The 24008-nt window shown below is 40.0% G+C and overlaps 1 protein-coding gene across 1 annotated transcript in view; it reads right to left on the reverse strand.

Annotated features, from left to right (window-relative positions):
- Positions 1 to 2979: 2979 nt before the first annotated feature.
- LOC140953702 (uncharacterized) overlaps positions 2980 to 24008 on the reverse strand; it is a 37018-nt gene continuing 15989 nt past the window's right edge. The window contains exons 13-17 of the mRNA XM_073403108.1: positions 22495 to 22585; positions 15796 to 16170; positions 13965 to 14105; positions 7593 to 7829; positions 2980 to 3493 (exon numbers count right to left, since the gene is read on the reverse strand). Of these exons, the coding sequence (XP_073259209.1) occupies positions 3153 to 3493; positions 7593 to 7829; positions 13965 to 14105; positions 15796 to 16170; positions 22495 to 22585 (1185 nt within the window). The 3' untranslated portion in view covers positions 2980 to 3152. The remainder of the gene's footprint in view (positions 3494 to 7592; positions 7830 to 13964; positions 14106 to 15795; positions 16171 to 22494; positions 22586 to 24008) is intronic.

The following is a 24008-nucleotide window of genomic DNA, read 5'->3' on the forward strand; positions in this document are numbered from 1 at the left end:
TATTTTAAGACATTTACGAACCACAATCACAGTAAAACGAAACGTGGAGCTATAGAATTTGGTGGGAAATATTAATACTCGACGCTTATTATTGTACTTTCGCATGCCATTTTCTCCAATTTGCTGCTAGATACCAATTTTAAACAAACTGGATTTTGATAACAGCACAATAAGCCATCTAGAAATGATTTTACTTTTAAAATAAACTGCCGCATCTCGGTAAAACAGTCAACTGAAAATGACTGAAATTTGGGTGACGCTCATTAACGATTCAGGAGCGATTTTTAGCACCAGGTAAAAAATAGAGTATTTAAGCAAAGGAAGTTTAACATATTCCAGTCGACTAACGAAGCGATAGGTGTTATGGAAAAAATATAAGAACTTTTGGGAGTTTGGCCAAGTATGTTTTAACTTCACCCAAAGTTAGCCAAAATTTGTGCTTTTTTAGGTCGCCGGAGGTCCCAAAATCTCGAAATAGTGATATCTCGAAGAAAATCGAACGGCTACTTCTCCAAATGCCATGGTTGTTAATCTTTTCAGATAGCTTTCATACTGTGAAAACATGAAGGTAAACGGCCGACCTCGATCATTTTGCTATTGCCCGGTTTTTTCTGACAATAACACTCAATGATGACAGTATGGGCAACCAACGACCATTTTCATTCTTACATTCGTCAGATTTGTTTCAGATGGTTTTCTCTTTGATTTAGAAGCCTGTTTGATTAATTTGAAGCTGCCCCAAAAACTGTTGATCTGTTTCGATGTCTTAAAAGGGGACTTTGGTGGTCTCGAACGCTTTAGATGGTTATCCTGATGGGTCTAAGTTCGAGGACATGGAGTAACAGTCCTTTCATAAGCGACGTTTTGTTATACCGAAATTTTCAGAAGACTTTTTTTGTAACAATAATAGCCTTTCTGGAGCTTTAGAGATTTTGAGGTAGTATCAATTTCCCGCATCGTAACAGTTATTTTGCAGAATCAAGTCATTGGGTGTCCCTGTAATGAGATGCAGTCTAACTTCGCGTCATTGCCCGTATCTTGAAGCCACCTAAGCAGCTAATGACATACAGCAGGCAGCTGACCAAAAATGGTCATACCAATCGACTGAGGAACTTACCATTCGTACAAGTTGTACGAATCGCAAGGCTTAATTCTTTGACTAATCGTATTGTTTTACCAATGGCACGATTGCTGTGGGTGTTTTTACGAATCCGTATGTGTATATTCAGGGAACGTGTGAGACATACCGGACCTACTGATTTCTTGGCTTGGTGAATTGGCCATTTCCGAGTTCCAGAAACTCTCACTTTTAAAACGGGGCTAAGTGCGAAAACTTTACTCTGTAAAAGAGTTTTTATTTGCATGAGAATTAAAAAGTTATTTTCATATCATTAGCTTCCGGCACTTGGCTTCGCTTTGGAACAGAGGCTTGGAGCAACTCGGAAATGGCCTATTATTATTTATCAAAATTCCTCACACCATTACCAGAAGAAACAAAGAGCGCAGAGGAGTTACTTGTGACCTTAATTGGCGTCAAATTTTGCAGTTGAAGGTGCAAATCGCCTCACTTTTTACTGAGAATCGAGGTGTATAAACTTGACCGGTCAAACCCTCACGTGAACTTGTTACAAACCCGGTAAAATTATCTAGAGTTCCCGAAAACTGCAAAAGGTAATATCACGTCTAATGAAGAGACTTTTTTCTCTGCACTTTGTACCCCTCTTCACCACTCACTGGACGGCTTTAACAATGCAACCAGTCCTTTAAGACGTCTATCTAGGAAGTTTGTCACTCGAGGAGACGGCTGAAATTCAGGCTACACATTGTGAGTTCATGAAGCTGACCTGTTTCAACGATCAATTATTATTTTGTTTTATTGGGTTTGACAGGAATTTGTCTCTGATGAGATGCTGTTTTACCTCAGTTTTCTTTTGCTCTGTGTGGGGGACCTGGAGTGGGAAGTTTATATGACGAACCTGTTTTGGAAAGAATCTGCTCCACTCTTCCAGAGTCGGCGAAAGTACCTGACTCGGTGTATGTTGTGGCCTGCGTAGCAGGTGTCGAAAGGGGTAGGGGATAGGGAGGAAGAGAAAAAGGGAGGGGGATTGGGGAGAGAGGGAGGAGACGGCGCTCCCTTCCTTTTTCCCTTTGGCGCTTTTCTCCCTCCCCTCTCCCCCTCCCTTTTTTTATGCCTACCACGCAGGCTATGTACGCTGAAATGAATGAATTGTATTTGATGCTATCTTTCCTTGTAGTGTTTTTTGAGTACTTAATTCTGTTTCGGCTGATTGCCGCATTACAAATGGCTGACTTCAAAAATTGTCCAACTTCTGTTTCTAAGAAAAAAAAAGGCCTTGTACTCAGGTTTTAGCTCCTCGTGTCAGGTATTTCGCAAACCAGAGCCCTCTCCATTAGTGTTGTTACTTTCCAAGAAGATTGCCGATTTACTACACATGTAAGGAATAAGCCAATTAAAGCTAACAAATGTCTTTTTATACTGAGATCGTTAAGGAAGGAGGGTTATACTCAGACAGAATTAGACGATCTGTTTCAAAATCGTTATACCTGATTTGACCTATGGTCTATCGGTCTACGGTGCTGTTAATGCAGGTCTATATTGAACTATAATTCTTTAATTAATGAATTTCTTCTTTGCTCAGATAACTATTCCCATGCTCATAAGCCTTTCTTGAAAATTCTTCGAGTTACATCAGTTTCAGCCGTAGCACCACAGTAGGGGGATATCAACATATTTACCTAGCGCTCGCACCAGTGGTTACCAAATATCAATTTAATAGTCTTTCGTGATCAAGAAAACCAGGTAAAACATAAAACGAAACATGTAAAATAATATAGGCTTAAAATGCCAAATTTGACTAGACAGCTAAAAAACGCAACAGGTGTATAGTTTGCAAATCAGACGAGGAGAAATGTTTGAAAAAAAATAAATAAAGAACATTTGTTTAGATTAAAGATCAGTTTAATAAGGTGGTACAAGTTTTATACTGTAACATACAGGTCTCAATATTGAATTGACAAATTAAAATGTATTTCTTTTCTCATTGCCTGATTTATAAAAAATATTATCCTGGCTTAATCAGTGTAATATTAAGTGACTGTCACGTTTGAACCTGAATACGATGCTTCAGTTTTTAGGTTGTCTCGTAAAATGTTTCTACTTCGTCGGGAGTAAACTGATAAGTGCCTGCCAGAAATGTCTGGGTGAAGGTGCTTCTATAGCTGTACCCACTTGGTGGGCTGTAAGTATAGCCAAGGTCGGCATAGTTACTGCTACTAGATGACGCGTAGTCGTAAATGGCAATGTCCCAGCCTCCTCCGAAAGAAGGTCCATAAGACGAGCAGTCGGGTATTGAACATCTGTTATAACTATACGTCCCTGTCTGAGGCAGTTTCACAGGTGCCCATCCTGGCTTGTTCACCAGCGAGAAAAGGAATGCCTGGGAATCATAAAAATACTGGCAGCCACTGTAACCTGTTGGGAAAATAAGAAATGAAAAAGATGACCAATGCACAGATTTCATTCAAAAATTCGAATTCATACACGCAAGAAAATATACTGATAACTAATAATAGTAGTTTAAGTTCCTTGGCAAAGATCGATGAAAAGTGTGATTTTAGTACTAATTTTATTCTTACTTGAGTACTTTAGTATTTACTTTTGGAAGGAAGAAACTGCTTCTTATTTAAAAAGCTTAGACGAAAAAAAATATTGCAGTATATCGATGTAAGTGAGATAGTTCAGTTTATGAAAGCGGCCATCATGGTCATTAGTGTACACTTAAAGATATCACCCTTCTTTGTGGTCAGTCACGTTTTGAGTGCTAAGGTGTCCTCTGAATAGTGGTTAAACCCAGGTTTCAGGACCAAGAAAACCTGTCCCTTTCCCTTAAATAGAGGTGTCCCTTCAATATAGGTAACAGATATAAAGATCATGTGGACGTCTTTCCCGGACCAAATTTTGTGTCCCCTGTATGGGGTTGTCACTCAAGGGGTTTCTATACAGTTTTATCGGAGATTATACCGATATTTTTCAATCGCCTTAAAAGTCGTTTTATCCTTGTCCGATGGCTATGAAATTTTCAACACTTACTGACTTTGGGCTTTTTAAGTAAAATCGATATCACTATGGCAACAATAGACTAAAAAATGAAATCAATAATAGCCGAATTTTCAGCGATTTAGGCCTGCTACTCAAAATCCGACACCAGGAACTTGTGGTGTTTAGCAAATAACCTCCGTAAGAAATAAAAAATTTTGTATATTTGATTTCAAATAAAACGTAAATGTATTACAAACCTTATATTTTCAATAGTTGGGATAAATTGTTTAATAAAAAAAGTTGTAAATAATATAAATTTGTCTTAAGTAGCATCAGAATGCTGTTTAATATCATATTTTGCTGCTTGGAAATTTTGGTGTATTTTCTTTCTTGCCATCCTGAAAACTAACCAGTTATCTCACCACCTGTTTAAGTGCAACTTTTTTCTAAATTTTGACTTTTAGCGCTTTTCTGAACGGCTCGACAGAATTCTTTTTAAACCTCATCAAATAATCTTCACAAAGCTTACAATAATGTCTGAAACTTTCATTGAGATTGATTCACTCCAACACCTTGAAATTTCAAGATAAACCGTACAAGCCGGCCAAAAATTCAGCTTATAACATTTAGGCCCCGTCCACACGTATCCGGAGATTTTTGTATCCGCAAATTTTTTTATGCGGATACACCTAGCGTCCACACGTGTCCGCCGTATACGCTCGGTGTATCCGGAGATTTCTGTATACGCTCTGCAGAGTGGAAATTTCTGTATACGCTGTGTATCCGGATACGTGTGGACGCTCGTATCCGTATATTTTTGTATACACTGACGTCACAGTATCAGAACCAGTCTTTTTCCGCGCGAGATTTTCCAAAATGGCGGCGAGCAGAAACGTTGTGTGTTCAATGCTACTAGGACTACTTTCAAGCCTAATAGCGTGTCTCGAACTAAATGTTGCAATGTTAAATCTAAACTTCAACTACATGAGTAGACGTCTAAGCATTATGCCGCTTCTAGCCATATCTGATTCAGGAATCAGACGCCAAAGACTTCTCAAAAGAGCGGGAAGACACCTAGCTGGTTTTTTTTCTGTTTTTCTCTTAATTGAGACATTTTTTATGGTGTTTTTTAACAGGAATTTTTTTCGCTCTTCAAGCTCACACGTGTTGAAACCTCAAGTAAACAAACAAGAAAGAAAGAAAGAAAGAAAGAAAGCCGCGAATTTCGCGCCAAAATTATCGCAGGCTCAGCTTTCTTTGTAATGCGCATGCTCTGTTGACTAATCCTTTGAGATGTCCGGATACGAATCGGATTCGTGTGGACGGTCGCATACAATTCGTATACGCTACGTGTGGACGCAGATATTTTTGTATTCGCATAAAAAAAATTGCGGATACAAAAATCTCCGGATTCGTGAGGACGGGGCCTTACTCTTTTGACGTTATGCTAATTTTCCCAAACTAATGCGGACCATACATACCTCCATGAATAGCATGAATAGTACACTGATTCAGTGCGAATATTGTTATTTACATTTTGACGAACCAAACTCAAGGGTTCGAATTTGCATTTGCAATTTTTGTCCAGTATTTGCATCTTTCCCTTACCAAGCTAAGTCGCAGGACAAATTGTCACAGTTTTCACTGGGAAAGCGTGAACGGCTTCGTGTGACCTTTGTTAAAATTGTTCGTTGTTATTTCCTTCTAGAGTTTTAGTGGTAAATATAAATAGTATATAGATTTAGCCAGGGTCAAAAGCGAAGCTCTCGATAATATTTATAGTTTGCAGGGCGGATCCAGGATTTTTTTAGGAGGGGGTGCACTCGTCTCTTGCTCTACTTCGACAGCAATAAACCACATAGTTTTTTTTTTGCAGAATACCAGCTGTATAAGAAAACCGCAGGTCATCTCAGGGGGGGTGCGCACCCCCTGCACCCTCCCCTAGATCCACCCCTGGTTTGTTCAAACAAAATATAAAATCCTTTAGTGCTAAGCGAGAAGGCAACGCCGGAGAACGGTGAAAAATAGCAATCGGTCTAATTAGCGAAAATAGCAACTTTGCAAGTACAGCACGCTTTTTTGTACATTCTTTACTGTTGTTTTGCACCACTACAACGTGAAACTTCCAGAAACTTCTTGGTTACACGTTTTATGGAGGAAATGTCGTACGTGTTCTCGTTCAACTTTTTTTTCCCTGCCCGCTCATTTTCACCTTGCATTGGTGGCCACTGGCATTTCCCATTTTGTCACCGTCGCTACAAAGTTTTCATGTTGCTCTTCCAACAAAAAAAAATATGTCTTCTGTGTTTTTTATCTCTCGCTCTAGACCTCTGTCGCCCTTTTTCTCGTTGAGCTTCGCTGGCCTGCCGCCTACTTTCTCTTTTTCTCTGTCTTTCTCCTGCTCTATATTCCAAATTTGTTGCAACAAGAGAAAAAAAAAAAAACTTGTGTATTACGTTGTGATGGAAAAAAAAAAAGGATAATAAGAGAAATGCCGGGGATTTGAAAAAAACTGAGCTTAAAAAAATTCCGTTCCCCTCCTTATTTATTTTAATTGATCGTTGTCCGTCAAGGCCGTCAACGATGACAGCTACCGCAACGAGTCGGAACGTAAATTATTTACCATGACGTTGCACGACTACGACGTGAAACGTCCTAATTTCACGTTCTATGGAGTACCTGAACGTAAGACAACGATTTTTATTTCTTTTTCTAAACTTTGACAGGGACCTTTGGAATTTAACCCCGAAAAAAGAACTTTGCCAGCATTTGGCAAATTGAACGAGATGGAATAAGGGCGATACTAGGAATAAAGTTTGAAACGCAGCCTGAATGCAATTTTTAAGGGCCTGTGGGGTGGGGGGGGCGGGGGGGGGGGGGGTTGGGAGGTTGGGCAGGTTGGTATGGTAATGGCCCACTTAGCTGGGGTGACCCTCCTGTCCATATAATCTGTCATTTTAATTCAATCACGTTTACATGATAGGTGAAGTGACCCTTCAAGCCGGCGGTCGGATTCGTGATACATCAAATTCGCGCAAAATTCACTTTGGCGGTGGTTTTGCATCATAAAGGTAACAGTAGAAAGCCACAGCACTGAAGGATGTAGTAAGTGCAGCAAGTGAGAGTAGTAGTGCACTAATCGCTAAAACACGTGGTTTGCCAGCATTTTTCTTATTTACATGCTTACTGACCATTCAATATTCTTGAGAAAGTGCACCCCAGGATAGTGGGGTTATAAGGTTAATTGTACGTAAACGATGGTTATTTTTTTTATCCCACCTGCATTATAGGCGGGTTACCTCACCTACCTAGGGTCTCCCACCTCCACGTAAACAGGCCCTAAGTGATATTTTCACTGGCCTCCCCGTCGTGGTTGCTTAAGCTCCTAATAATTCACAAATGTCTGATGGTAAGCGGTAACGAAAGTGATTGCAAAAAAAGACGTACTAAAAAAAAAAATTGCCATTACAAATTCTTCCTTACACAATTTTACATGCTATCACGCTCAGGTTTAGAAAATCTTTCCACTTACCCCAAGACCTGCTGGCATACCCTCCAAATATGTACTTTCCCCCGACTCTTATTATTGTGACAGTTGGTCCTTTGTAGTCGCATCGGCTGTGAAAAGTACTGGCAGCCCAGCCGTCCACGGACGCGCGCCAACAGCGCCTCCATTGTGAAGATTTGCTCGAGACTGGTTTGAGCAAAGTGCTCAAATATGTTAAGTAGCTAACATCATTTCCCAAAATAGCAGAGCCTGCCAATCCTCCTACGAGATATACACAAAAAAATAAGCAATAGTACGGAGTGATGTAGAGAGCCATTTAATTTAGCCGGATTTAGGAAACAGCCTAAGACCGGAAGTTGCTTTTATCCGCGAGGCCTAAAAAAAAAAAAAACGGCTTCAAGAGAAAAGGACACTTTAAAATTTTATTTTTTTGCGTTGTTCTCAAAATCGTTAATAACAATCGTTAATACATGTTTTTCAGAACTACAACAGTACCAAGTTAACCTGAGTCTACTTCAAAGAATACTATTTTGAATTCCTAAATGTGTTAAAAACGTCAATTCAATATTAATTAATAATTTATCCACTTAGATTGCGCAAGTATCCATAACAATGATTAAATGCGCCTCACACTAACAGGTAATAAAAACATTAAAAATCTATTTACAATATACGAAAACAAATAATGACATGATAATAACAAAATATGACAGAAATATATCTAACCTAGTTTTTTGAAAACCAACCAAACGAAATTTGTAGTCATTTGAGTGAAAAGGTGTCAAAAGGCAGGTTTCTTAAGTCCGAGATGTTTCAAAATTACAGAAACGAAGGAAATCGAAAGGAGAAAAAGAAACAGCGAGGAGAAGGAAAGGAGGAGAAGAGAAAAAAAGCAATGGCTGCGCTCGTAGTTTTTATAATAGCTACTCTGGAGATAGTTTTTGGCGGAGAAAATTAAACTGTTGGGCGCAAAAGGTCCATTCGGCGATAACGTTTTAAAAAATTCAGTTCACAATAAGCAGATCTTAAAGGGTGGGTCTTATAAAGCATTCGATAACTTGGGCGCAGCCACCTGGAAGGACCCATCGCTTATTGCTGAACCTTTGTTCTTATTGTTGGCGACGTTAGCAAAACATCCAACCAGACGATCTGAAGTTATATCTGCTTTGCTTTTTCAAAGAAACTAGATTCTGAATGTATGTAGGGGTTATATGCAATGAATTGCCTTGCGAGGATGCAGTTGACGAGGAAAAGTAGCACTTGAAAGTAAAGCAATGTTGAGTCAGTTGCAGAAAATAGACTGTCTTATTTTCTTACAGTCGGAACAAGTTGGAATTAAGCTACCTTAGCCTGTCATGTCCTATTGAAGTTTAAAATTCGAATTTGTTAGTCGTGGTGAATTTGTATTAGTTTTTTTTGCAAGGAATGTCTTGTTATTTCAGTAATTTTGTTTCGAGATATTTTGATCACTTTGAAAATGAGTCCCTTTAAAATTGTATAGAGGTGTCCAATGTTTTGTACTTTAAGTTGGTGCCTCATTTTTTGAGGCTTTATCCACAGAAAAACAATGAAATTTAACATTTTTATTAACATTTTTCTAAAAATCATTATTTGCAACGCTTTTGCGCCGCCATTATTTTGTTTCCTTTCATATCCCATGAGACCACGCGTTATTTGCAAAGGACCATCAGAGGAACATGTGAAACAAAGAAAGATGGCGTACGTCTCCGCAAAGCAGAGAAAGATCTGCCGAACGTCACAACAGTTGTGATTTTCATGCATTCTGAGTGGAGTGGTCTTTGAATTCTTGAAAATTTCAGGTGTGTAATAATTTTTTCTGGTTTTGAAAAAATTACTCTCCTAGATACTAGAGTAAATTTGCTTGTTGTTTATTCAAACAAACATATGTAAGGCCTTTGAAAATCTGTGACGTGTGTAATTTCGGGGCCATTACTGGTTCAGTGTTTGAGCGTTTTGTGGATCGTATTCTAAACTGATCCTTCGTTTCGTTTAATTTGGAATTGTTAATAATAATAATAAATATTTACCGATAGCGCCTATCTTTTTCAGTGCTAAGCGCTTTACAATGCTTCAAAAAGGTCTGGATAAAAAATAAAAATCCTAAAATCATTTACATATATATATACATAGTCACAAAAATACAGGAATAAAAAACCTAAGATAGTTCGTAAACTCGCTTAAAAAGAAAGGTCTTCAATTTAGATTTAAACTTATTTAGATCATCGAGCGATCTAATGTCAATAGGCAAATCGTTCCAGAGTATAGGGGCAATGACTGAAAAAGCCCGTAACCGTATGTCTTTAAGTTATAGGGTTTAATAACAAGACGCCACTTGTCTGAAGATGAGCGAAGGTACCTCGCAGGTTCATAAACAGGGATTAGGTCAACCAAAGAATCAGGAGCTAAACTGCTGAGTATCTTAAAACAAATACGATTAATCTTAAAGATTATTTTTGCTCCACTGGTAGCCAGTGCAACTCTTTTAGAGTATCACTTATGTGATCAAACTTACGTAAGCAGGCGATCACGGGCGCTGCAGCGGTTTGGACACTTTGCAGTTTGTTAATTTCATACTTTGGAAGACCACGTAAAAGCGAGTTGCAGAAATCCAGCTTCGAATTTATGAATGCGTGCACAAGAACTTCAGCCGTTGTGACATTGATATACTTACGAATCTTAGCTATATTTCTAAGGTGGTAGAATGCCACTTTAACTATGTTGTTAATATGAAAAGACATCGTTACGGTGTTATCGAAAATGACGCCGATATTACGCGCCTTATTTGTTCGTGAATTGTTCGTATTGCAAGGCGTTGCATATTTTTATTAGTTCTTAAATCCAAAATCCGTAGATTAAGCTGTGGAGGATTCCAAACTTTAACTGAGCGAATCAGTCTTATCTTTGCTGTTGTTTGTGTGACATTTACAGGTCATTTCCTTTGCTCTTTGTAATAGTCCATTTTCGAGTTCGCTATGACCGCAGGTGACCGATGTATAATGTAAGGTAGGAGACACGAGATGCCATTTTCGCCGCCATGCCCCCTTTCAACACAACTTTTTCCACGAAATTCGAACTCCAACGGAAAATAAAGATGCCAGGATCGTAGAAATAGGATAGCAGCAGATATAGAAACCAAGGAAGCTTTCTCAGATAGAGAAACAAATCCCACAGACTTTGACAAATTCGAAGGATATAATACAAAAAGACGGAGAACATGCTCGCCGAAGTAGCCGGGCCAGATCAACGCGCGGCCAAGAAAATGAGGCCTGGGCACTGTACAAAAAAAATCCGTCCAGGGAGTCCCGAGGTGACCTTTCTGGGGACCGATACGTCATTTGCCCAAAGCCACCCTCCCCAGCTAAAAATCCAGCTAAACCCTGAAACTATCATATGTCGAGATCTGGATCCTGGTAGTTTTTCGATTTGTGAAATTTACTGAAAATATAGGACTTAGAACTTTTTTCAGGTCGACTGCCGGTCAAGGTTTTCAACCGGCAGTCCTATATTTTCAGTAAATTTCACAAATCGAAAAAACCATGCAGGATCATGCACGCGAAATATGATAGTTTCAGGGTTTAGCTGGATTTTTAATATTCGATTTGTGAAATTTACTGAAAATAGTATAAGACTGCAGGTCATTTAGTGTTTTGAAAACCTTGACCGGCAGTCGACCTGAAAAAAGTTCCGAGTATCACAAAACATGGTTTCGTTTTGTGAGCCCAGCGTAAACCAAACGCTAAAGTTGACATTTATGAAGCATTTCAGGATCGCTTGACTTTTGTTAATCGATTAAAGTAGCTTATTTAGATAAGCTGTTTTTTTTCGTGAAATTTACTGAGAACATATAGGACCGCCGGTCATTTAGTGTTTTGAAAACCTTGACCACAGCGAATTTTCTTTTTGCGGCTGGTCTCACGTTGAGAGGTCATGAAGCTGACCTGTTTCAGGCATATTGATTTCAAAATTATTTCATGTCATTTATCTATGATTTTGTTTCATACAAGATTTATATCTGATGCGATGTAGTTTAAGCATTTTCTTTGGCTTCGGTTCGAGGATCAGGACGTTTGTATGGTGAGTTTGTACGGTGAAGAATTCGCTCCCCTCTTCCAGAGTGCAAGAGGATGTGCTGAATAAATTATTTTATTTATGCTATCTTTTCGTGCAGTGATTTCGCACTACTTAATTTCGTTTTGGCCGATAGCCGCATTACAAGTGGCAGCAATTAAAAATGTTTCACTTCTACTCATCTCCAGTAGCTCTCGGCCAGATTAACTTTGTTTTGGTTTTGATCTCAACCAATCACAACGCACGATACTTATATCCTGAATGCACCAGGACTGCTTATGGTTTCATTTATGCATTCAGTTTCGGTGTCTTTTGCAGCAGGGATTTAGCAATCACACCCTCTGCAACACCACACCCGATATTTAAATTTTTACATGAAGGAACATGTAAATTATGAGGAAAAAACACCGACAGAAGGAGGGGATTTGGTCCAAAATTGTCCCACCATTCGAACAGGGCATGTAGCTGAATAAGATGCCAAAGAACAGCATAAAAGACAAATTGAGGATTTAGTTATTCCTAATATTATTTTATTACCATAACTATCATTAACTTTGGCGTATAAATTTACCATAACAGGGCATACTGGAACTCGAAAGCTGGTCCGAATGACTGATCATTTTTGTTGTAAACTTGCACCAAAATTTGAAGCACTTTACCAGAGTCTGAGATTGCTCACTCAAATTACCCTTACTCGTTTTTCATGCATCTTAACAGGTTGTCCTAAATAGAGCTGAAATAGATGAAATCATTGAGTCCTTTCAAACCCAACTTGTACTGTCCCCTTGACGATCAAAAACTACCCCAAAATAATATAAACAATGCTTATCGAGAGATTACAAGTAAAGACGAAGGTATCAAAATTCTTTTGCTGTTCAGATTTTGTTTGATGGTTTGTTTATTTTTTTTGGGTTGGCATGAGGAAAGCGCCGCATAACGGCCGGGAGTTTGGAAAACTTCATGCACGTTTTGCTTTAACCTTGCAGGACCTGTTTCTCAGGTGAGGTTGCATTTACGTTCTTTATGATATGTCGAGAGTAATTATTTCTTGTCACTTACTATTCCAGTTTTCAAGATTTGACTGAGACGCGCGATGTATGGTCCTCAGGTCCCAACACTTGTTTACTTAAGGTAGCGGAAAAATTCTCGGCAAAAGGGAAAAGTAAGAATTACAGCTGTACTGCTACGTCCCATTTCCTGTTGTGAAGCCGTATTTTGTAGGTTATTTTTGTCTATTTCATGTTTGCACTTGACTTTACACTCGTACCTTACAGAGTCTCGTTATGATTAGGTTTGTAGATCAAGGTTCATACGTATTTTGTATCGACAGGTTTTCAATTCTATTATTTACCTTTCTTAGTAGTTTTTCATCATAATTGTCATTTATTAAAATTTGAGTGTCAGCCCCAAATCGGGCACGTTTAGGGATTATCGCTGACCGTGATTGTTACCTACATCAGAGTTCCTGTTTTGGTTTACGGTGGAGCCCGGTGGTATCAGCTGTCAAGCTTTCATTGGTTTCTTGCTCATGTCATTACGATATCTGATAGGTTTGTTTTTTCCACTTTGGTGATCAACAGGAAATCCCTAAACTCCTTAGGAAAGTGCGTTCGTTACTCTCACTGTCAGCAAGCCCGAACGTTAAGTTATTTATTAAGCCTTTTTCGCAATATTTGGCGCAGTTAGAGTGGAGTGCAGTTATGTTGTAGTTATGTTCAGCAGCAGTCGGAAAGTGATGCTGTAGAAGAAAACATATGAGCTGCTGCGAAGAATAAAGAATCCCGAAATGTAAGCTAATGTAAATCAGGGCCGAGTTGTTCAAAGCTGAGTTAAGATAAGTCAGGGTTAGTGGGAAATTTGAATTCAGAAATAAAAGCTTAGACAGTAATTTCAGTTTTAGTCTTTTTGTCAACAAGTTGATGATTGGATGCTCTTAAAAATAACAGAGAAAATTATCCGAGAAAATGTTTTTTAACAAACGAAATAGAAACCCGGGTTAAATTTAACCCTGGGTTAAGCGCTAATCGGCCTTCGAACAACTGGGCCCAGATACCTGGTAACTCTACGCCAAGCGAGCGAGTTGCTCGAACACCCCTTCATTTGTCATATAAAATCAGCTTGTAGCAGAAGGCCTGCAAATTTAAAACTGATTTCTCATGTTACAGATTAATAATTAATTTTACAAAAAATTTCCTGTCCTTGTTTTCAAACCGTTTTCTCGGTGGTTGAAAATGATATAAAATTGCCCTTCTCGTGATCTTTAAACTTCGGCATTGTAAAATTAATTCTTTACATAAGATCACTTACTTGCATAATTTAAGTTGCACTCAAAGCCATCCCCGATAAAACCTTGTTGAAGGTCACAAGTGCAAGTGAAGGAACCACGATTATTCGAACAGGTGGCAAAACGATGGCAATAATACTTGTCCCTGCTGCACTCATTCAGATCTGTAATGTACGAAAGATACCATGTTTAGTTACTGCAATTACAGCAGCTATCAATTCTTTAATTACCGTATTTATTCGATTTAACGCCGCCCTCGAATAAACGCCACGTCATGATGGGGTGTTTATTCCAATAATGGACTTGAACACCTTTTCACAAATGGTCTGCATTATTTCAAGGAACGTGAACAAGACTAAGCTTTCCGCTACAAAATTGGTTTACCATAGTGCACTGCAGGCCATGAAACATGGTTCACGGGAGCAACCTTAATTGAAATAGGTGTATATTACCCCTGATAATTTCCCTACTGACAAAAGGACCGCTCCCGTTTTCCTCAGACAGTTGTTTTGGCATCTTAAAGACTGCAATCGTTGATTTAATGAAGAGAGAGAACAATAGAATTTTATGAGGATCAGTAATTATTAGTGATAGGACTGTACTCATGCTTGAGGTACTGGCCTGGCAGTAGGATGGTATATGAGTGCCCCTTGCTTTAAGGTCGCACCCGTTTCAAGGTAATTTTCACTTATGCGATCGAATTAAGTTCAATCTATTCTTTATAAATTACTGTAATTCATGACATTTCTAAAAACATTGAACAGTGCGCGCTATTGCTGGTTTTCAGTGTCACGCCATTCAAAACAGATCAAAATAAAAATCAAAACCGTTCAATAGATAAAGTCCCGAATCTGGGAAATGAAAGGAGGTACATATACAGAGACCCTTACCAAGATTCAGGTCAGAGGAATATTTCGTATACGAGATATCCGAAGAAATGTTTTACCCAAACCTATAGAGATTTAAATAGTATAGAGACGCCTTGCTGGTGTTCACCTGGATGAGCTCCAACATGGCGGACGGAAACCAACAGAAACATCTGTTACTGAGTTCTGCTACAGAAGCAGTAGAAGCGTGAATTTTTTCTTCGAGAAACTCATAATACTTTTTCTAACTCATAATACTTTTTCTGATACATGAACTGTTTAGATAGCAAAATTTCCTGAGATAAGTCATTTTTTTAACCTACATTACAGCTCTCTTGGCCGTCATGTAAATGCCGCGTCACGCAAAAGCTTAGAAATTCAAGCGTACTCTCTCACAAAACCAAGAACCCTTTTGAAGCGAAAATTTGTATGAAAATTAGTTATCAGCTGCTCTAATTCATCGTGAAAGCAAAATCACGGTAGGATCGATAGTTTTTTAGTTTGAATTTTAGTGACGTCATGTGAAAACCAACAATTGACTATTTTCCAATTCCCCATAATACACTCTGTCTGCCCCCCAAATTTTGCATAACTTATTGTCTTAAAATGCTCTTGGGAAAATGCAATACTCCCAGGAGCATTTAAAAACAATGGTTTATGCAAAATTTGGGGGGCAAACAGAGTGTATTATGGGGAATTGGAAAATAGAGAATAAGTGACAGCTTTGCTCGTTGGCACTTAGTGATAGCTATAACTAGTAGCTACAAAATAGAAAACAAAGAAAAACTTCACAGGCTTTAACACCAAGAATGACCCACCGCAACATATCCATCAGTTCACTCATTGCATCACTTAATTTTTTTTTTTTTCAACTGTCTTGTTTGTCTCTGTTTAATAACAAGATATCATTTAATCATGTAATTTTCAGAGATAGTAATCTCTTTTTATGACCATAACCTTACACGTAAACATGCATGAAAAACTATACCTTTCTTGCAAGTATACTGATGACAGTCACTACATTTCACGTCATTCCATTCGTATTTGTATTCAACACCAAGTGTATGTACACAGTCTTCATCTCGAAAATTGTTGGGTTGGTTTTTGGCCCAAGCTGTAAAGTTCCCATTACCACGATCTGCCCAAGTGAAGGAGCCCTCTGTGAAAATATCATTCATTCCCAGCCAGGATTTTGCTCCATTGTGAAGATGCTGTAAAAACACATTTTCCTCATTGTTTTGGACATCAACAAGAACTGAGTTTTCTTGTCGGCATTTATCCAGTGATGTGGTCCAATTTTGACAAGTCTTACTTGTGAAATAGCAAAAGCCGTCGAAATAGTTCCATCCAGGATCACAAATATCTAACAAAATGTAAAAAGGGGAAAAGATTTAGATTGCTGATATATAAATTGTTATATAGTAAATATGATTATGGTCGGATTGATAGATATTATTTATCCTTAGCGGCACTTTTGTAGGAGTATTGTTGCAAGGGTTGATAAGAAAATATATTTAAAAATGATTAACGTTTTTTTCGGGGCAACGAGTAGACCATCATCATTATTTTTATCTTGAAGGAGAGTAGGAGCGGTGTCACAATGATGAAAGAGGGATCACTTTTTCAAATTAGAGTAAAAATTCTGAAGCAACACTAACTTTTAACGTTTGTTCGATGCATGATGGTTTTCATTTCGGCAACTGGGGTCTTCTGTCATTATGAGTTATTAGGGACCCTCAGATCCGACGACGGCGACGGCAATGAGAACGGCCAAAAAGCAATAGGTTTAATTATAGTAAAACAACAACTATGCACGTGCCATCACGCTTTTTTTCTACATTTCTTAGCAGTCGTTGCACGACTACAACGTAAAAATGCCTAGTTTCATGTTTTTAGAGGACGTAAACAAACAACGACGAATTCTTGAATTCCCCGCACCCAAAAAACTGACAACCAGAAATGCGGTGCGGGATAAGCAGACAATTCTTAGCCCATTTATTGAACTAACCAACTAATCACAAAACAAAAACAACTGTTTACACTGTTTAGACACCAAAAAATCAAACAAACTGTATACGTTTGATGCGGCCAAAGTAAATTGAATAAACAAAACCACTTACAATAACTGTCAATCATCAGGAAAACACAACTAAAATCGTTACAAGGAAATGGATTACAGGATTACAATCAAAATATAAAAAAGAACAAAAATTTAACTGTCGGCTTGTAAAAATCCACAATGAAACTTGTTTACTGTTCAGCGAATATATACTTGCTACTTTACATATCACACTTTGTTCTCATAATCTCATGCCGGCACTTAAAACACACTGCCGACAAATGCACCTGTGCTTGGGAATTCAAGAAACCATTTATCTTTTGTTTCATTACGCTTCGCTGCATTCAGGCAAAGATAAATGAACAATTCTTGAATTCCCCGCACCCAAAAAACTGACAACCAGAAATGCGGTGCGGGATAAGCAGACAATTCACAATCAGTGGCAAAAGCATATAAGGATACAAGATAAGGCAATGTTCATTAAGCAAACATATTTACCGTATAATAAATAGCTAATTGCTTGGATACCATAAGGGTACTGTCCTTAAATTATTAAGCATATCCACCTGCGGCAAGGATACTGTGTCATCAAGCATCGTTAAGCCATCAGAATTAATTGGGCAAATGTAAATCTCTCCATATTGCTGCATACAACACAACTCGCACAATGTTTATCAAGCAAATCACATACTGAAAATTAAAGAGCCAAATTTCTAGATACCACAAGGGTATTTTCCAAAGATTCATCGACATAACCATCTGCGGCTTGGATACTGCGCCAACCACCATGCCTACGCCATACTCTCCCAGAAACTCCGCTGCGTGCTGCTTGGGAAGCACCACCTGAACGAAGGCTATGTAAACCAAATTCGTTTGAGTCTAAACCAAGTTCGGAAATCATTTGGCGAAACTGTTCCCGCGCCCGAGAGTATGACAGAGGAGCTTGTCGCAGCTTGTACCCGCTACCCAATTTCTTGCAGAGACAAAATAATGACTGAGATGGTTGATGCTCTCCGCGCTCAAGGAATAACTCTAGCAGTTTCACTGGACAAGAGCTAGAAGGTAAACGAGCAACTTTAACCACAGATCCCTGACGGAATTGATCGTTCTTACGTCTGTCTAGGAAAACAGACATGTGGGTGGCGCAAAACTTTAAGTCACAGGCACGTAAGTCACGCAGCTCTGACCAACGTAGGAAGGCACAAAAACCAAGCGCAACCAGCGACACCATTTGTAAGTTCGGTAGAGAAGCACGAGGGTGACCATAGGAACGAATTAGCGCCCTGACGTGATGAGATTCAATAGGCTGCTTTTTCTTAGATGGGCCAGCCAGGAGGCGTTTAAAACCAGCCAAGGTCTGAGAAACGAGCGGATCGTCGACAGGATTAGGAAATCCAAGTTTCTTATGTAGCCATGCAATGCCATAAGCTGCTCCAAGGATTGACGAGCGAGATAAGCCACGGTCTGAAAGACTTGTTAAGTAGAGAGCAACTGCGGTTGGGTTAGACTGTAAAGGAGGAAACGAGTAAGACTTGCACCAGTCAATCCATCGATTGGCTGCCCCTGCATACGAAGACACGGTTGAAGCGGCACAGTCATTAAGTATGACAGTCTTTAACAGTTCAACAAGCCTCTGAATCTCCGCGTTGCTCCGTTGGTAAGGCGACAAGCCTAAAGTGAAAATCAACAATGTCCAAAACATGGCACTTTAAAGACAGGAACAACATCCAATTGCTACACAGCACTAAACGCGCAAGATACACATCGTCTGCAACGAAAACTGCCCACATGGCAAGTTAACACAGCACCAGTACACACTCCAACACATGGAGGCTTCAACTGGTAAGCAAATCCACGCAAAGGATAGGAGTCCACTTGACTCTAAAATGAACACACTACTGTGTCGGCACTGCCCTCTCGGCTTGCTTCAGCTGCACAACTCGTGCGCACTAGTACAGTTCCAAGTCCACTGACTTGCACAGAGCAAAGGCCCACACCTAGGCCAAAAAGGCTCAGACAAAACAAAAACAAATAATTAGCCTGAACAACTCGTTCAAGGTACTCATCTAATACCCGAAAAACGTTCTACAGCAAAACTAAGGAAAAGCAATTCTCAAAGCAAATACCCTACACGAGGGAATACCATGCCCGAAAAAATCCGCGGCTGCGGAACCAGGGAGAAAAGTAGACTCATGTAAAGGAATCTCCCGCCAGTCAAGAACAAAAGGGTGGAAAATCCCGGGGCTTCGAGACACCAACGGCCACCAATGAGCAGATTGCCAAAAGGGGATAATGAGAGTGCCCTGTTCTTACCCACTTTCATGTGATTGATAACCCTGGGAATAAGGAAGACTGGGGGGACCAACCAATTGTTTTCCCCTCCCCAGCTGGCGGTAAAAGCATCAACAGTTTCGGTCCCAGGACACCACCATCGAGAACAAAACCTGGGCAACTGGAAAGAATTATGACTCGCAAAACGATCTACGGTGTGGGGTCCCCACAGAGTATCCAACTGGCGAAAATGGACAGGGTTGAGCATCCAATCATCGGCGTCGACAACTTTCGACCAATAATCAGCTTTGAAATTAAAGTGGCGAGGTATCCACTCCGCAGAAAAGCGAATGCCTGCTTCATGGCACAAATTGTAAATGGCAACCGCTTCTTTTTGCAAATGAGGCTTACTACTGCCGACGGACAAAATACTGCAGACGCTCTGATTGTCAGATCTATGCTTGCACTCCTTGCCCGCCAAAAGACCGGAAAACGACTGAAGAACAAATCTAATTGCACGAATCTCGCGGAAAGAAGAGCTGCATAGGGCCTCGGAACCCAACCAGTTCCCTCTAGCGATGTGCGTACCAAATTGAACAATAAATCCCGCCCAACCCACATTGCTGGCATCAGAATAAGACAAAAGCTCTATCTTCGGGGAGGGCCTCCAGATTGGTTTGCCGCACAAACGAAAGAAATTATCTCTCCAAAAATTAAGTTCCTCTACAGCTTCACGCGTTAAAGCCACCTTGCAGCTAAGGCTATGAACGCTATTAAGGACTGCGTACAAGGCTCGGGTGCGCAAACGCACAACTGGACCTAATGCGAGCTCCATAGAAATAAGGGTACCCGTAATACGAGACACTTCCCTAGCCGTGGGTGAAACATCGTCAAGAAGCAGTGAAACCAGATTAAACAGGTGATCAATCTTGCCTGGTGGGATACTAAATTCTCCTTTGCTAAGGTCCAAAATAAAGCCTAAGTGCTCCCCTTTTTGGCGCGGTTCAAAATTGCTCTTTTCCTCATTCACTAACAGGCCAAGGCGATCAAGATCGCCTCGCACTAGTTGCGCGCCCTGAGAACACGAATCTTTACTTGAATCGGCGCCGATACCGTCGTCCAAATAGACAGAAATCCTAATGCCTTGCGACCGCCAGTGTGCAACAACTGGTCTTAGCAATTTGGTGAAAACGTAAGGAGACGTACTTAAACCAAAAGGAAGCGAACAAAACAAAAAATAGCGCGGCTTTCCATCGAAAGTAAACGAAAAAGCCAAATACTTCCAATGCTCTTGAAAAATGTCAACATGATGGTAGCCATTACGAAGATCGAAAGTAAAAAACCAATCATCTGGCTGAAGAATTTCCGCCACGACTCGGAGGTCTTCGAACTTAAACTTACGCTTGGCTAGGTGCTTGTTAAGAAAGCGAAGGTCAAGAATCAATCGAAGTTTGCCATTCTTTTTAGGAACTACACCTAAGGGACTGCAAACATGAACTTGGTCACGCTTGACTTCCACCGCGCTACCCGCCAACAACAATTGCTCGATAGCCTCACAAACAAAAGATCTATTATCAACAGCGCTTTTATGATTACAAAAGAAATACTTCACTGGAATTGAAACAAATGGTAACTTATAACCGCTTTCAATGACACTAAGAACAAAAGAAGAGGCCCCAATAGAACGCCAAACATGCAAAAACTTGCGCAAGCGGCCTCTAATCCAAAATACTGAGGAAACGCCCGTGTCAAGTTCAGCCTCGCCGCGCTCCGAAAATTCGTCAAAATCAGAGTCAGCTAGTCATTTAGCGGAAGAAGAGACTTTACAATCCTTGATGAAATGGCCTGCTTTGCCGCAACCAAAGCAGCGATAAACAGAAGCTTTTTTCTCCGGTACAGGATTAACCAAAAGCTGACCGACATCCGGGCGAAAATCCACGATTCTATGTGACGGGCCAAAATTTACACTGGGGCCGCTTTTGGAAGATGTAGACTGAGACTTAAAACGAGTCCCCATTTTGCTTCTCAGGCTATTTTTTCGATTTCGCTTCTCCCGAGACCTCTCTGCTTCCTTGCGCGCGACACGAAGTTTCTTTTCTTCTTCGTCATTTTTAGTGAGTGGGTCCGCCTCAAAATATTCTACCACGTCCCAGCCATCCCGGTCAGCAATAGAAAAAAGCTTATTTCTGTTATCAAGGAGTGACATACCTTCGTTGGCAATCTTAGTGATCGCGTCATCCGCCCCAGCCCTCTCTAAAATCTGATTGAACTTATCCTTGACGTCAGTGTTGAACTTGAACTGTTTCTTGTTACTCTTATATTTGAACTCGGGCTCCTCCTCTGCAGACTTGCGTTTTAGTGAGTCGAGCTGTTCCTTGACAACCTTGACCTCCTCCGTTTTCGCCTCCAGGGCCTTTAAGATTTCCTTCGCCCAAGTTGGGGGCTCAGGGCTGCGAGAAGCGGAACGACTTCTACGGTGCGAACGCTCGCGGACACTCCGTCGCGAAGGCGAGGAACTACGGCCAGAACCGCTAGAAGCTGCAACATGTGAACGAGAACTACGACGGCCTGAACTTCGATGTTCTCTTGCTCTGGACGGCCGGGCAACAGGGTCTTCAATGTCCGCGTTGACTCTCGAAACATGAGAACGAACTGAAGCAGGGCGACCACGACGGCCCCGCGCCATGTGGACGAGATAGGAAGAACGAGCTAAGAATTTAACTGTCGGCTTGTAAAAATCCACAATGAAACTTGTTTACTGTTCAGCGAATATATACTTGCTACTTTACATATCACACTTTGTTCTCATAATCTCATGCCGGCACTTAAAACACACTGCCGACAAATGCACCTGTGCTTGGGAATTCAAGAAACCATTTATCTTTTGTTTCATTACGCTTCGCTGCATTCAGGCAAAGATAAATGAACAAATTTTCCTTCTCTTTCTCGGCTTAACGTCAAGGCTCTTAGGAATTCAACTTCAGGAGGAGTAGCGTACTTTCGACAAAGTAAGCGAGATGGAAAAATCGCGATGAAGATTGAAAACCCCGAATTCACTTTTTAAGTGACGTTTTACCTGCCGTTGCCGTCCTCACATCTTAAGGTCCCTAATTTCTTTGAGACAAGAACTTCAAAATGGTACCCTGCTGCTAGCAGTGAATGGGGAATCGAAAGAAGAAAATTTGAACAACAAGCGACTGGAATTTTGTTACTCTCTTGACTCTCACTCGGCATGACTCGCAAACCATATGCTTGTGTTAGTTTAGAGCACTTCCAAAGTATTTATAATTCCTCATGAATCGGGTAAGATGTTTGCTAAAAACTACTTCATAAATGAGTTCAGTACTTATTACAGACCTGTGAGCACAGCATAACTGACGGACAAGGGGTCATATCTGGTCCCGTATAATTCCTTGACACAGACTCTGAATGCAGAGGTATTCATGTTCTGAAAAAATAAACACTTAACGTAGCTGGTACATTTTATGCAGTTGTAACCATAAACAACTGGATTAACGTGGAGTGAATGTTAGAATAGTCTCTGAAATTAAACCTTTCTCCTACAGTCTTTTTATGTGACATAGAAATGCAAACAGATTCGCCAACCGAAAACCGTGGTTTGATGAAAGCTTGCAAAGACCGCTAGAAAATTAAAAGATTGGAAGGTTTAGAAATAAAAAAGTTATAAAAGCTTAAAGAATTAAAAGGTTCAAATGTTATCCAAAATATCCTTTTTACCCTAATAAGGGGTATGATGGTGGCGCAGGAGCGCCCGTGTGAAATACCTCCATGGAATTCCATGGAAATCCATGGAAATCCATGGAAATCCATGGAAATCCATGGAAATCTATGGAAATCCATGGAATTCCATGGAAATCGATGGAAATCCATAGAATTCCACGAAACTCCCATGGAGTATCCATGAAGTTCCATGGAATGCCATGGAGTTCCATGGAGTATCCATGGAGTTCCATGGAATGCCATGGAGTTCCATGGAGTATCTATGGAGTTCCATGGAATGCCATGGGGTTCCACGGAGTTCCATGAAGTAGTGATGGAGTTCCATGGAATGCCATGAAATTCCATGGAATATCATGGAGTTCAATGGAATGCCATGGGGTTCCCTGAAGTACCGATGCAGTTCCATGGAATGCCATAGCGTGTCCATGGAGTTCGATAGAATACCATGCAGTTTGTATGAGAAAATCCATAGAAATTCAGTAATCAAGCAACTCATCAACTTGTGAACCACATGTTGAAGTCTGCACTTTTTATTGAATAGAAAAATAGGGAACATTTGGAAGCTTTCTAAAAGCAAAATAGTGCATTTAGTTTAAATTACACAGACAATGCAAAAGTATTGTTCACCGACGCTGAAAGTCCCAGTGTAAGAGATTTTATTGCTAACTATAAAGAGGAATGTTTTGTGTGCTTAATAAAAAAATGATCCTGTTGAAAAAAAATAAATATAGAAAATTATTTTTTAGTAGGGCTGTCTGCCATTTATCTTTTAAAATCAGAGTTGCATTTAAAATATGAGAAGATCACTGTTATTAACAACATGCAGTTGCTTCATAATGGCACAGTGCCGCTATTCGTACAGGACCCGTACACCGACGTGTATTTGCTATGACATACGGGATCAAGTCTCTACTTGAAATTTATATGAAATTTCTAAGTCTCTTGAAATTTCTGATCAACAAATTTCCATGAAAGTGTAAGTCTCTTCAACCACTGTTCCATTTTTAAGGAAAAAATTTCAGTGTTAAATTTTGAAAAGAAGAAAAATTCGATGTGGCAAGATTGAGAACCGATCCAGGGGCGTAGAATCCATAATTCGTAGCCTAACCACTCTACCACGGAGTAGTAAC

The sequence above is a fragment of the Porites lutea genome, chromosome 1 (assembly GCF_958299795.1).
Source record: "Porites lutea chromosome 1, jaPorLute2.1, whole genome shotgun sequence".
In the NCBI taxonomy this organism is placed as follows: Eukaryota; Metazoa; Cnidaria; class Anthozoa; order Scleractinia; family Poritidae; genus Porites; species Porites lutea.